Consider the following 14,096-nt stretch of genomic DNA (forward strand, 5'->3'; position numbering starts at 1 on the left):
TAGGCGACGTGTTCATGCATCGCTTCCTAAATGAAAACGCATTGTGATCACTGTGAGCGAGTAGTGAGTGCCCAGCACAGCCCCATCACAGAGGGTCCCTGTCTGTCATGTCCCTGCTCTGCCCCCAGGGGGAGCCCCGTTTGCACACTGTAGGTATTCCAGAAGGATCCCTTGAATAAATCAAAATAAATCAATGAACTTACTCCTTTAAGAACAGCAGGGAAGGGTTCTCACATAGAAAATTTATGTCAAGGGTTAGGGGCCCCCACCTTCATGTCCCCAGGTAAACTCGGGGCGCACGCGCACACGGCACACTGACGGTGAAGGCACCGGGTCCGTGTGAGAGCAGCCCCGCGGGGACGGCCTCGCTTCACACCCAGCTCTGCCCCTCACCAGCCGTGCAAACCTGGGCAAGACGCTCGCCCTCGCTCTGCTGGAGCCTCACCCCTTCGCCAAGGTGATATGAGGGTTAATCACACTCAGTTATGTCTGGCACGTAACGAACACCTTACTGCGTTTACATTAAGTGAGATGTAACTTCTAGACATCAACGTATCTGCCCTACCTTAACCCAGGCCATCCTAGCATCCCTCCCCTTCGCTTACAAAGTGATGCTGGGAGTACCCATGCTTTTGTAGGCGGGTACATTCTTCTATAGATTTGTGCACACAGGAGTAAGATATTATTTTCCTTCAGAATTCTCAATGTCCCCATCATGAGTTCAGAGTAGGTGGCCAAATAGTGTTGTTGGAAGACTCATGGTAGACGTTCGATCCATTGCTGGAATGGAAGTTAATACTGAGCCATCGTGGTGGGAGAGAAACATGGGGAACTTGTCTCCCATACACCCCCCCAACCGGAAATGGAACCCCAGCCCAGCTATGCGCCCGACCAGAAATGGAACCGGCGGCCTTTTGGTGCACAGGACGATGCTCCAAGCAACCGAGTCCCCCCGCCAGGGCTGACCCCCCCGCTGTGGACACTGAGCATGCTGCTCCCTCACAGAATGGTCTTCGGGGCGTGATGTGGGAGGTAGCTGCTTTCTCAAGAACGCAGGACGGAAAACAGGGAGCGGAGGAATCTGTCCGCCTGTCTTTGAGGTGTTGCTGTCAGGGGGTGTTGACCTCCGAGGCCAGCTGCTTCTGACCTGGAAAAACGGTACTCTTCTTCAGCTAGAACAGCTATCGAAACAGTTACCACAGAGCACATGTTCTCGTAGAGGCCCTGGTAACCAGTGCACGCAGTTCCCTGAGGGTCTAGGCCTGGCATTGCTGGACTAAGCAAAAGAGCCCACATTTATAAAAATATTAAGCCTGGGCCCGGCCGGTGTGGCTCAGTGGTTGAGCATCAACCCATAAACCAGGAGGTCGCAGTTCAATTCCCGGTCAGGGCTCGATCCCCAGTAGGAGGTGTGCAGGTGGCAGCTGGTCAATGATGCTCTCTCCTCATTGATGTTTCTCTCTCTCCCTCCCTCTCCCTTCTTCTCTGGAATCAATACAAATATATTTTAAAAATATTAAGCCTGGGAAAGAATAGAACAGCTTAACTAGTATGCTAGCAATTGAATCCTCCCATATTAAAATTAAAAATTTGAATCACTAATCATTGCCACGTGCTGATAATTATTGATTGGAACTGCTCTGTGGGCGTGGCAATCCCTTAGGCCTCTGACTCTCCGTGTGCTCATCTGTGAAATTGGGTTAGTAAATCTTCACAAAGACATTGAAAGGCTGGCATCTACAACATGCTGCGTACACCTTAAAGCATCACCGGGCAAGTCTTCGTTACAACACACGCTCGACTCAGGAGGCGGGATAACAACGTGGTGGGTCCTGGGTTTTCTCCCCGGCACAGAGCGCCAACGCCAACAACTCCGAGCGATCGCTGCCTGGTCTGTGTCCGCCTCTGGGAATGTGGGATTGTTTGCCGTCTGTTCCCATCGTAAAAACACACATTGTTTTTTAAGGATAAACCCCGTGGATCCACAACATCAGGGGAGGTTTCAACAGACGGACGTTCCCTGAGAGTGACTTGAGACCATCGCGAAGGAAAAGGACGCGGGGCTGTGAGGGTGATGGTGAACCCGAAGGACTGAAACTCAGCCGAACTGAGCTCTCATCGTTGCTCTGTCGGTTCAGAACCGTGGGGTCTTGGCCAACTTGCTGCGCTTTCTCGGTTAGTGCAGTGCCCTGACAGGAGGGTGACGTGGCCTCCGTCACCACGGCGGAGCCCAGAGCCCAGGCCATCGCGACGACGATGATGGCTGTGATGACGGCTGCTCTTTAGCACCTCGTGTATTCATCTGCCCCCGCTGGGTCAGCAACACCTTCTATTTTTTTTCCTTTGAAAATTTCAAAAAAAATATATTTTTTATTGGTTTCAGAGAGGAATGGAGAGGGAGAGAGACAGAGAAATAAAAATAATGAGAGAGAGTCATCGACCGGCTGCCTCCTAGACGCCCCCTACTGGAACCCCGGCATGGGCCCTGACGGGGAATCGAACTGTGACCTCCTGGTTCATAGGTCGACGCTCAACCACGGAGCCACGCCGGCGGGGCGGGCAGCAACCGTTGCCTTGATCCCTTTGGAAATGTGCCTGCCTCGATCCCGCGGCCCTGGCTTTGTAGCTTCCTGGTCCCCGGGGCCACCTGGACGTCACCCCGCCATGCTGTGATAAACGAGGACCATCCCAACCCAAACCACCACCTCGCACACGCATCACCGGTGGCGTGGGACTCACAGGGCGGACCACGCTGACGGCAGCTGGCGGCCTTTGTTGACGGTGCAGACTGTGATGGCCACTGGGCACCGGCTGGGCTGTCCTTCAGTGGACTGGGTCATGACGGAAACAGAGCGGCAGTGGGAGCCAGACACTCGGAACGGCCCCTCCAGGCCATCGACGGGCCATTGTCAACTGTTTGGTTAGAGTCAGCTGACTTTCCAAATGCTCATTGTCCGTGGGGGCTTCATTTCCCTGCCCCGATGTCATCACCCTTAAATGGACTATTAGCTGACTGAGCACTTTTCTCCCTGGGAGTTCACAACTATTAGCAAGAAAGGCAGTTTTTGGTCAAGGGGAGAAAATGGCATCTTCCTTGCCGAGTTGGAAGAGGCCGAGTCGTGGGACAGGCGGCCCTCAATGGAATTGTGTGTGTGCTGTGCCGCTTTGGGAGGACTTAGGGGAAGAGAAACATAGCGTTGCTTATTGTCTTGTTGACTCTTCTGATTGTCCCTGCTTGTCCCTAAATTGGGTTCAGCGAATCACACGTCATTATGTTAATCCTATCATTGAATGAATGCGTCCATGGGGAATGGTGTCCTCCATGTAATGCAATGGATCAGAACAAAATACTTCAGTCTGGGCTCCGCTCACCCGATGACTTGCTTTAATATTTCTTTGACTCTGATATAGATAGATCTCCGATAAAAATAGAACACGAAGAGTAAGACCTTAATTAGCTTCGCAAAAGTCTCCTGGAGAGAAGGGTATCCTGGGGAAGCTCCGCTCTGATTCATAGGAACCTTCCACGTGTTTCCGCCAGGACTCGCCCATCAGTCACCCGAGCGGCTGAGCCGACTCCCTTTGTCTTTTGTGGTCTGACAGGAGCCATTAGCTGGAAGCTCAGGTCCTACTGCTCATTCCTGCGGTGACACGGATGCGGGAGACGGAGTCTTGTCATTAGGAGCGGTGGGATACACTCTGGACATTTTGTGGGGGGAAATGCCTAAAATAGGTGCTTGTTTTCTTGAAACAACAGTATTTATTGAGTGACTACTATACACCAGGAACAAGGGTGTGTCTTACTCAGATATCTCTGACCCCCACGACTACCCCAGTGCCCCTGAGAGGTGTCACACCCTCAGACTTGGCTTGAGTGTCCGCCACGAGGCAGTCTGTGGGAGCCCCTACTCACCCTCGTCCACTTACGTCCACTTAGGCTTTCAGAGTGCGGCGTCCAGGGTGGGTGACTCGGGTTTTAATCAGATACCTACTTACAAAGAACTCATACAACTCAACACCAACAAAATAATCGACCCAACTAACCCTGGGCAAAGGCCCTGGACAGACACGTCTCCAAAGAGGACACACTGATGGCCCACAGACGCATGAGAAGATGCTCAACCTCACCCATCACCAGAGAGACGCAAGCGAAAGCCACCAGGAGGCATCGCCTCACGCCTGTTAGAACGGCCGCCGTCAGTAAATCCGCAAACACGTGCGGGTGAGAATGCGGAGAAGAGGGAGCCCTCGTGACTGCAGCCACCGTGGGAAACAGTATGGAGGCTCCTCAGACTCTTTCATTATCCTTTCCTGTTCTCTATTCCTAAAACTTTCTGTAGGAAAAATACCACATTCCGAAGGAAAAAACAAAACAGAACAAAAGCGGTACCACCGAGGAGCCATAACCCAGGTCTACGCTGACACATAAGCGGGATGACTGTACCCGAAATGGCAATGAGCCGTGTGCCACCGCGGAGCCGGCCGATGCCAGCCCGTTCCGGGGAGCTCCGTCACAGCCACACCCCGGCTGCGTGAGCGGAGCCTGGGGCACGCCTGGATTTTCCCAGGGGGAGCATTCTGGCAGGAGTTCCCAAATCTCAAAGTTTCGGGCGCAGAAACGGAGGCAGGTGTGAGGCAGGTGCGAGGCAGGTGCGCTGGGAAGATGGGCATGGCCAGGACGGGGGGTGGGGGGGTGGGGGGGGAGGGGGAGAAGTGGAGATTGTTGGGACTGGGAGACTGAAGCAGATGGTAGCAAGCCTTAGCAAAACAGGCCCAACTGTGTGAGTTTTACCCTAAAAATAACGGGGCGTCATCTAAGCTGTTTCCCTAGGAAACACGCCGTTCGAGCAGCGCCTTGTGAGGGCTCTTTGGACGCCGGCTCGTGTCAGGTTCACGGGCGGAGGAGCGACGGGAGACCACGGGATCCGGGGAGCAAAGGCCAGAATCCAACAATGCAAGAGGGGCCCTCTCCGAGTCCATGCTAATCACGTGGCCCCATGCTTTAAACACTTCGGTGACGTTCTTTAATCGCAAAATAAGGAAAACACTTCTTAACGCGGTGAACAGGGCCCCCCAGGGCCTGACTCCCTTCCTCCCAGCAGCTCCCCGACTCGGTCCTCTGTCCCCCTGAGTTTGCGCTCGCTTCCCGCAGCCTCCGTCCACCATAGCGTGTGCCTGGCGCCTCCTCCCGCCGTCTCTGCCTCCCTCACGCCGGCTCACACTTTCCATTTCAGTGGGAGCATCACTCCCCAGACACCATGCCCCGCCCTCCCTGAGGCTCCTGTTAAGGGTCCCACAGCACCAAGCGCCCTGCTGGCTCTGAGCCCACCATCCAGGTGGTGATGAGACGTTTGCTGGTAGGCTGTCCGAGAGCCTTCTGTCCTCTCTTCTGAGCGCCAGGAGGGCTGAATCCATGTTTCCTTTCCTTTTCCATCTCCACTGCCTAAGACCGTCCTGGCACCCGGGGTCCTTAGCCAATAGCTGAGGGTGCAGTGGTGGTAAGGAAGGAATCGAGCGCGTGGCAGAGATGCAAACCTGAGAGGGAGACCCGGTAGGAGAGCCATTCTGGAAGAAGGAGCAACAGGAAGAGGGAGAGACACAGGAGGATGCCTGGATGATTGGCAGGGCAGGGCCAGGACCACAGTGGGGAGGGAGGGGCGGGTTTCAAATTGCAACGTTCAGAAATACACCAGGCTCAGGGTCACCACTTGGGAATGATCTACATGAAGGTGGCGACTAATACAAGAATGAAGAATAGGCCATACTGCCTGGCTGGCATGGCTCCGTGGTTGAGTGTTGACCCATGAACCAGGAGGTCACAGTTCAATTCCCCGTCAGGGCACATGCCCGGGTTGCAGGCTGAATCCCCAGTAGGGGGCGTGCAGGAGGCAGCTGATCCATGATTTTCTCTCATCGTTGATGTTTCTCCCTCTCTCTCCCTCTCCCTTCCTCTCCGACATCAATAAAAAAAATGTTTTTAAAAAAATTCAAAAAAATATTTTTTAAAGAGGATGCCAGACGGCCTGTGTATTCATGTAGCTTCCTGCTTCCTTATGGAGGGACCGGCGTTACAGGAGTAACACCCCGATGAGTCTTATGCATCCTCCCCCACAGGAGCGGCGATGACACTCCCAGGCCACAATTCCTCTGGGCAAATCGTACCTATTTAAAGGCTGAAGGGTCCGGGACCCACCCTCCCTCCCTTTTTCCGGAGACTGAAGTCCTGGGTAGTAAGTCTGCCCTGCGGGTCCAGTTCGTCTCCTTGAATAAGTTCTTTCACACTCCGAGCTCGGGATGAGCGGAGCGGCAGAGAACGAAGGCGCCCGTTCCTGGCCGTGGAGCTATGGTCACATTGAGCAGCCACCCGCTGACCGCCTACGTCAGGTTTGTCATAGGTGTCATAGGGCCGTAGGACCAAGGGCTGCTGTACGTGAGCCTTCAGGGCGCCCAGTGTCCTAGTGGTGTGGAGAGGGACAGGGTGAGGGTGAAGGGGGTAGAGCAGCCGGTCGAACAGAGACGTGATTGTTGAACGTGTTGGAAGATCGGCGGATTTCCCAGCGCCCAGGAGACGAGGAGGGAGCGTTCACTCCGGGCGCGTGCGTGAGACGGGCTCAGATCAAACCCGCCCAGCGGACCAGGGGCATCGGGACAGAGGCCCGGCCACTGGGAGTGGTGGCGGCCAGAGAGGAAGCCGGAGTTCAGGAGGCAGAAAGGACACGGAGACACGGAGGCAGCGGGTCCCGTTCGACTGATTGTCGTAGTTTGAGAATCAGTCGTGGGAGGAGAATAGAACAGGGGCTGAAGGGCATCCGGGGTCAAGTCTGTTTATTTCTGTTTTTGTTTTTTTTAAAATATACTTTATTGATTTCTTTACAGAGAGGAAGGGAGAGGGATAGAGAGCTAGAAACATCAGTGAGAGAGAAACATCGATCAGCTGCCTCCTGCACACCCCCCACTGGGGATGTGCCCGCAACCAAGGTACATGCCCTTGACCAGAATCGAACCTGGGACCCCTCAGTCCGCAGGCCGACGCTCTATCCACTGAGCCAAGCCATTTAGGGCTGTTTATTTCTGTTTTGTTTTCCAGGAAAGGGATAATCAGCATAGATGTTTGATGATCAAGACCCACAGCCCTGGCTGGTGTGGCTCAGTGGATAGAGCATCGGCCTGCAGACTGAAGGGTCCTGGGTTCGATTCCTGGTCAGGGCACATGCCCGGTTTTCGGGCTCAATCCCCAGTAGGGGGGCATTCAGGAGGCAGCCAATCAGTGATTCTCTCTCATCATTGATGTTTCTATCTCTCTTTCCCTCTCCTTCCTCTCTGAAATCAATAAAAAAATATATTTAAAAAAAAGACCCACCGAGGTCAGAGAGGATGAAGAGGCCGGGGCGGGGGAAGGGGGTGGGCTTGGAAAGCGGCAGGGGCGTGAGGGGGAGTGGGCAGCGGGGCCAGCTCTGCGCGGCCACCCCACCTGCTGCTGTGGGGAAGGCTCACTCTCCCTGCGAACAGCCCTGTCTCCTCCCCCGCTTCCTGCAGCGTCGAGGTCTGTCCTGTAGATGGAGCAGGTGAGCGGCGCCCTAAAATAGAACGCGCAGCCCAGTTGGAAAGCTGAGTGTTAGGGGAAGGGAGCTGGGCGTCCCAGTTTGAACCCAACCCCCCTGAGAAACCAGCTTGGTCCTGAAGTTGAAAGGCTCCCTCCAGATTCCTGCCGGCCCCTCCCACCACCCCCCCCCCCCCCCGCCCCCTGCTCTTCGCCTTTGGGAGGGAGGGAGGGAGGGAGGGAGGAGCATCAGGGCTCAACACACTTTTATTTCTCTCTTTGAGCCGCTAGAAAACATCTGGTGGCTATGGCTCCTTTCTAACAAATCCTCTAGCGGAGCAACTCAAGTCCTGCCAAGCCCCCGACTGATCCCGTGCCATGCGCGGGGGCTGAGCTCACTCAGCGCATCTGAGACAAAGGCCACGCGGAGAACGAACCCCACGGGCCGTGCGCACCGACCCGCGCTCCTCAGTGAAAACCAGTGACGTGTCCCGCCCCCTCCCTCTTGCGGAGAAAGACGAACACGCCAGAAAACGGCAAGTAAAAGCGGTTTCGTGTGAAAAACAAGAGGCCAAAGCCACGCGGCTGACGGGAGACGGGGGGGGGGGGGGGGGCATGGAAAAGCATGGCATTTCCAGAACCACTTTCTTCCAGCAGCAGAGAAAAATCAGGTTTATTCATTACCCATGTGCAGTGGTCCCCATGGTAAAAGGAGGGACATGAAGGACCAGGAGGAATGAGACAGTTCAATGATTTCCCTCGACTCAGCAAGTCCGTATCCGTGCAGAATGGACTTCTTCACATGCAAGCATGGAGAACAGGAGGTCTGGGCGCTGGCCGCGCCCGGGGTGTGGGGACAGAGATAAGAGCTCCCGCTTGTCTCTTACGCGATGGACATTGCCCCGATCTAAATAATGCCGTGTTGCCCTGACCGGTGTGGCTCAGTGGATAGAGCGTCGGCCTGCGGACTGAAGGGTCCGGGGTTCGATTCCGGTCACGGGCATGTACCTTGGTTGTGGGCACATCCCCAGTGGGGGGTGTGCAGGAGGCAGCTGATCGATGTTTCTAACTCTCTATCCCTCTCCCTTCCTCCTTGTAAAAAATCAATAAAATATATTAAAAATAAATAAATAAATAACGCTGTGTTTTTGGAATTATTGTGAAACAGTCAGGAAAACATCTACAATTGAAATGTACGGACTGAAGGGTATTGGATGAGCTCGCAGCCATTAGGTTGTTACTCTCATTTGCACTTCGATTCTCCCCGTTCTGGCCGGTGGGAGTGTCCTCACGTTGGCCGCCTGGGTCCTTGCGATGGAGTCCTAATGCCCGTGGCTAGTTTCCCAGCTTCTGGTGTGAGAAGAAGGTCCAGGATCGTCCCCGCGATGGGGGCCGGCCCACCACACAGGCCTGCCGCGGGGATCCCGGGAGGCAGTGCCAGCAGCGCATTGGGCGCGACTCCCCGCTCAGAGGAGCTTTCACGAACTAGGAGCTGTTCCTACTACCATCGACCTTGAAAGACGGCCAATGGAGGCAACGTGAGGTCAAGGTCAGCCTCTCCAAGGGAGGCCGTCTTATTACGGGAGGCGGGACTGACCCAGGAGACGCAGAATTGGGGCCCCCTGGGCACGGAAGCGCAGGTCAGCGAGTGGCGCCCCTAATTAGACCAGGAGTGACAGCTGGCCCAGACCCAAGGGACAGGTCTCAAATGAGGCTGGCAGGGCGTGGCCGCGCAGCGAGGTGGAGAAAAGTAGGACGCGCAGGGACGCTTCTCCGAGAAGGGCTTGGGACTCAGCCTTTCTGGGTTGGGGGCCGGTTAGACGTTAGCTGGCCCCTTTAAGAAGCAGTAGATGCCTGTGCTGTAGGTAGAATTACGTCGTGTCTCCTCCTCCCCCGCCCCCTCACCCCCGTAAAGATAGGTAACCCCCCAGGCCTCAGCATGTGACCTTATTTGGAAACAGGATTTTTAAAAATATATTTTATTGATTTTTTTACAGAGAGGAAGGAGAGGGACAGAGAGTCAGAAACATCGATGAGAGAGAAACATCCATCAGCTGCCTCCTGCACACCCCCCACTGGCAGAGAAACGCTGGAAAGAGCCCAGGTCTCCTCCCTCGGCCTGTGAGCGCTCACCCTCGGCTCTGAGAGTCTCAGGTCCTTCAGCGTCAGCTCCCTCCCTCCTATCGCATCCTGGGTCAGAGGTAAAGCACTTTAAATGTTTAAAAATATATTTATACCGATTTCCGAGAGGAAGGAAGAAGGAGAGGGAGATAGAAACCTCAATGATGAGAGAGAATCATGGATCGGCTGCCTCCTGCATGCCCCACACTGGGGATCGAGCCCGCAACCTGGGCATGTGCCCTTGACCGGGAATCGAACCCTGACCTCCTGGCTCCTAGGTCGACGCTCAACCCCTGAGCCATGCCGGCTGAGCATAGCACTTTAGATTTAAGAAATGAAACCCTGTAAACTTAAGCAACAATGGAAATTGATGGTTCCGTACAGGTTCTTAACGTCGCCTCTGGGCAGGAAGCACAGCCCGCTTTCCCGAGGCTCTGAGCCGGATCAGAGACCTTGTGGGGAGCAGGCCCGGCGGCGGCCCATCCTTCCCTCCTGGCAGATTCCCGGTCCCTGTTGGAACGCCTCGGCCGTGGCTTCCGTCATTCCTGGGTGTGCTTGTCCTCGATGCAGGCAGTTTTCAGAGATTGATTTTTACTTCTTAATATCAGTTCCAAATTCCCCGAAGTCATAACCTTGCTGATGAGTCGCCTTGAATCGGATATCGACTCCAGGCCCAATCACTCGGTCAGAAGGGCGAGGGGACAGAGACACCGTACGGCTCCCCGAGCTGTCCCCGCAGGCCCCTCGGGGTTCTGTGACCTGCCCATGAGCCCTGGACGCAGGACCGTGCGAGATACTCAAAAAGGACGAGGACATGGACGCGGCACAACAAACATGTGTTGAATCAATGAAAAACCTAACAACATCGCTGAGGACTGAGCATGTACCAGGCATTGTGCTACGTACATTCCTTAAGATACCGTAGAGCCCTGGCCCGTGGCTCAGTGGTTAGAACACAGGCCCACAGGCCGAAGGGTCTCGGGTTCGATTCTGGTCAAGGGCACGTATCTCCATTGAAGGATCGATCCACCGGCCCAAGGTTGGGGCATGTGCGGGAGACAACCAATGGATGTGTCTCTCTCACATCGATGTTTCTCTCTGCCTCTCCCCCTCTCTTCCACGCTCTCTAAAAACCAATGGAAAAAATACCCTGGGGTGAGGATGAACAACAACAAAAAGTAATAATAACTTCCGGATTCCTCTCAACCATCCCGTGAAGAAGCCCCTCCCGCGTTCCCATTGCACGGATGTGGGAAGTAAGTCTCAGAAGGTGTTCAAGGAACGTCCGAGAAAAGCAAAAGGTCCGGAAAGGGAGGAAATGAAGCGACCATGCCCTCTTGGACGAGGATCTCAGGGTCATAACAAGAACAAAGACCCTGTGCCCCAAACTGGAGCATCCGTTACCGGAGAGCGGGGGGAGGGGGGAGGGGCACCGGGCGGACGTCGTTCCTGTGAAGGAAGCCCACAGGCCACACCTAACACCTGAGCCCGCACGCAGCAGGACACGCATGTTATTCGAGAAACAGATCGGAAAGTTACTTCGTGGCGGGCACAGGATTAGTCGGCCGCAATTTTGTTGTTATAACTTTTTAACACGTTTTAACCTTTTAAACGGTGTGCACTTATTTATAGATAAAAAGGAAAATAAATTTAAAAGGGAAAATGTGGGGTAAGTTATATATTCAATGGGTGGCGGCTATCACCCACCAACGGCAGCCCACGGAAAGCAGTAAGACCACCCCCTCGCCCCACTCCGGCCCTCGCCCCACTCCGGCCCTCGCCCCCACTCCGGCCCTCACCCCCACTCCGGCCCTCACCCCCACTCCGGTCCTCACCCCACTCCGGCCCTCACCCCCACTCCGGCACTCACCCCCACTCCGGCCCTCACCCCACTCCGGCCCTCACCCCACTCCGGTCCTCACCCCCACTCCGGCCCTCACCCCCACTCCGGTCCTCACCCCCACTCCGGCCCTCACCCCACTCCGGTCCTCACCCCACTCCGGCCCTCACCCCACTCCGGCCCTCGCCCCCACTCCGGCCCTCACCCCCACTCCGGCCCTCGTCCGCAGCGGGAACTCTAAGTATGTCCCTCACTAAGTGTCAGTGTCTCCCCAGCTCCCTGGCATGCAGCCCCCACGAGGAAAGAGACATGATCTGTCTTCATCCTCTGGGAGCCCCGGACCCTGAAGCAGTGCCCTCGCCGGAGGAGACGTCCCTGACAGAAACGGGTAAATGCACTTTAAACTCTCGGCTTCACATCTCTTTTTACACTTTTTTCACTTCATGAACATGCCTTTAAAGTCAGGGGGAAATGAAGCACTTCCATGGCAGAGAACAACGGGCAGTGCTGTCTGGGGGAAATCGGGGGGTGGGGTGGGGTGGGGTGGGGTGGCCGGACACGCAGGTCTCTGCGTTGCGAGGCGTCCCAGGAGCTGGCCCCTGGGCACGGAGCAGGGACACCCCACGTGGGCCTCGCCTCTTCAGGGGGTGCAGCCAGCCAGGGGGTGTCCTGGACACCAGATCAGAGTGTGCCTCACCTTCCGGCCCACCCGACAGAGGGGGAGGCGGCGGGGAAGTGGGGCCGGAGGGCCGGCCTGGCTTCCTCTCGCGGCCGTGCAACGTGCGGGGGACGAATGGACGCTCCCGAAGCGTTCCCGCCGGTTTCCCGCTCCCCGAGGCCAAGCTCACATCACCTGACCCCGTGGTCGGCAAACTCATCAGTCAGCAGAGCCGAATACCAACAGGACAACGATTGAAATTTCTTTTGAGAGCCACATTTTTTAAACTTAAACTTCTTCTAACGCCACTTCTTCAACATAGACTCGCCCAGGCCGTGGTATTTTGTGGAAGAGCCACACTCAAGGGGCCAAAGAGCCGCATGTGGCTCGCGAGCCGCAGTTTGCTGACCACGGACTTAACGTGACCTGACGGACTAACAGTCTCTGCTCACACATTAACAGCAGCTTGTTTAAGGTTAATTTTTAAAAATATGTTTGTATTGATTTCAGAGAGGAAGGGAGAGGGGAGAGAGAAAAACATCAGTGATGAGAGAGCATCATGGATCGGCTGCCTCCTGCACGCCCCACCCTGGGGATGGAGCCCACAACCCAGGTATATGCCCTGACCGGGAATCGAACCATGACCTCCTGGTTCCTAGGTTGACGCTCTAGCCCTGAGCCACGCCGCCGGGCTATTTCAGGTTAATTGAAAAGGCCGTCGTCACCGCTCATGCCGTCCCCATCCAGCCTCCGCTGTTCTCTCTCTGCCTCACTGTTTCCCTGGGTTTACGCCGCCGAGGGTGGGGGAAGTGTCCCAGCTCACCCCCAGGCACTGCGTCAGTTGTTGGCACCCTTCTACAGAGCGCCACGGCTCCCCAGACGCCGGAACCGGTTCGGTTTAAAGAACCACGAGATACGGCATCGGGGTGGCCGCCCACTCTGCCCGGGTCCCACTCCCTCGCTCTGCCCCATCAGGAGAACCTGAGACAGTGACCAGCTCACACCTGCGCCCCCGGCCCGGCCCCACCTGGCCACCTCGGAGCTTCTTCTCGTCTGGCTCATAGTCCGACCGCGTTTCCAGATTCTTCCTCCTGCCTTTGTGCTAACCCGTTCCCAGATCATGAGCGAAAGCTCATCCTTTGTCAGTTGATTACCTTTACATCAATATTCCCTACGCTAAGGCCCAAGTTCTTTGCTGTAAATACAGAATATAGTTCATTCCACCTTACGTTTGTGTTTTTTTACTAATTTTTTCCTTTAAAACCTAATTTCTTATAGTTCTCATACTTTAAAGCATTTTTAAATTGATTTGACAGAGAGAGAGGAAGGAAGAGGGAGAGAGAGAGAAACACGGGTCAGCTGCCTCCTGCACGGCCCCTACTGGGGACGGAGCCTGAAACCCGGGCATGTGCCCTGACTGGTCATCACACCAGCAACCTCTTGGTGCATGAGATGATGCTCAACCCACTGGGCCACACCAGCCGAGCTGGCACATACTTTTAGAGTAGAAAAGTCTGGAAGATTGAAAACCCGTTTGCCTGGGCATTTCACCGCCTCCCCTCCCCCAGGAGCTTGATACAAGTAAATGCACAGCAGCACCCGGGGCTGGTAACACCTTTCGACGGGGTGTCCGTTTCCACTGTGGCTGTGCTGTGGGGGTGTTACTTACACACACAGTCCAGAGGCCAACACGAGTGACGGTCCGTCCAGACGCTCATGAAATGGCCCGTGCAGATTCCACGGAAGAGCTTCCGGGTTTTCTTACCTCCACAAAGATGAAGCAGGGGACCATCGTGGCGCTCCTGGCCTCCCGTCTCTGAGGATTCGGAAGCATGTCCTCCTGTTGGGACAGCGGGCAAAGAGGATGGTTTCGAAATCAGCTTGTACAGGGCCTTAGGCCCGTGGTCGGCAAACTCATTCGTCCACAGAGCCAAATG

At 55.4% G+C, this 14,096-nt stretch overlaps 1 protein-coding gene across 1 annotated transcript in view; it reads right to left on the reverse strand.

The window, feature by feature from the left end:
- The window catches only part of PLPPR5 (phospholipid phosphatase related 5), a 36,633-nt gene extending 34,387 nt beyond the window's left edge, over positions 1-2,246 (reverse strand). The window contains exon 1 of the mRNA XM_028153905.2: positions 2,109-2,246. Within this exon, the coding sequence (XP_028009706.2) occupies positions 2,109-2,246 (138 nt within the window). The remainder of the gene's footprint in view (positions 1-2,108) is intronic.
- Positions 2,247-14,096: the final 11,850 nt, after the last annotated feature.

This window comes from Eptesicus fuscus, chromosome 22 (assembly GCF_027574615.1).
Source record: "Eptesicus fuscus isolate TK198812 chromosome 22, DD_ASM_mEF_20220401, whole genome shotgun sequence".
In the NCBI taxonomy this organism is placed as follows: Eukaryota; Metazoa; Chordata; class Mammalia; order Chiroptera; family Vespertilionidae; genus Eptesicus; species Eptesicus fuscus.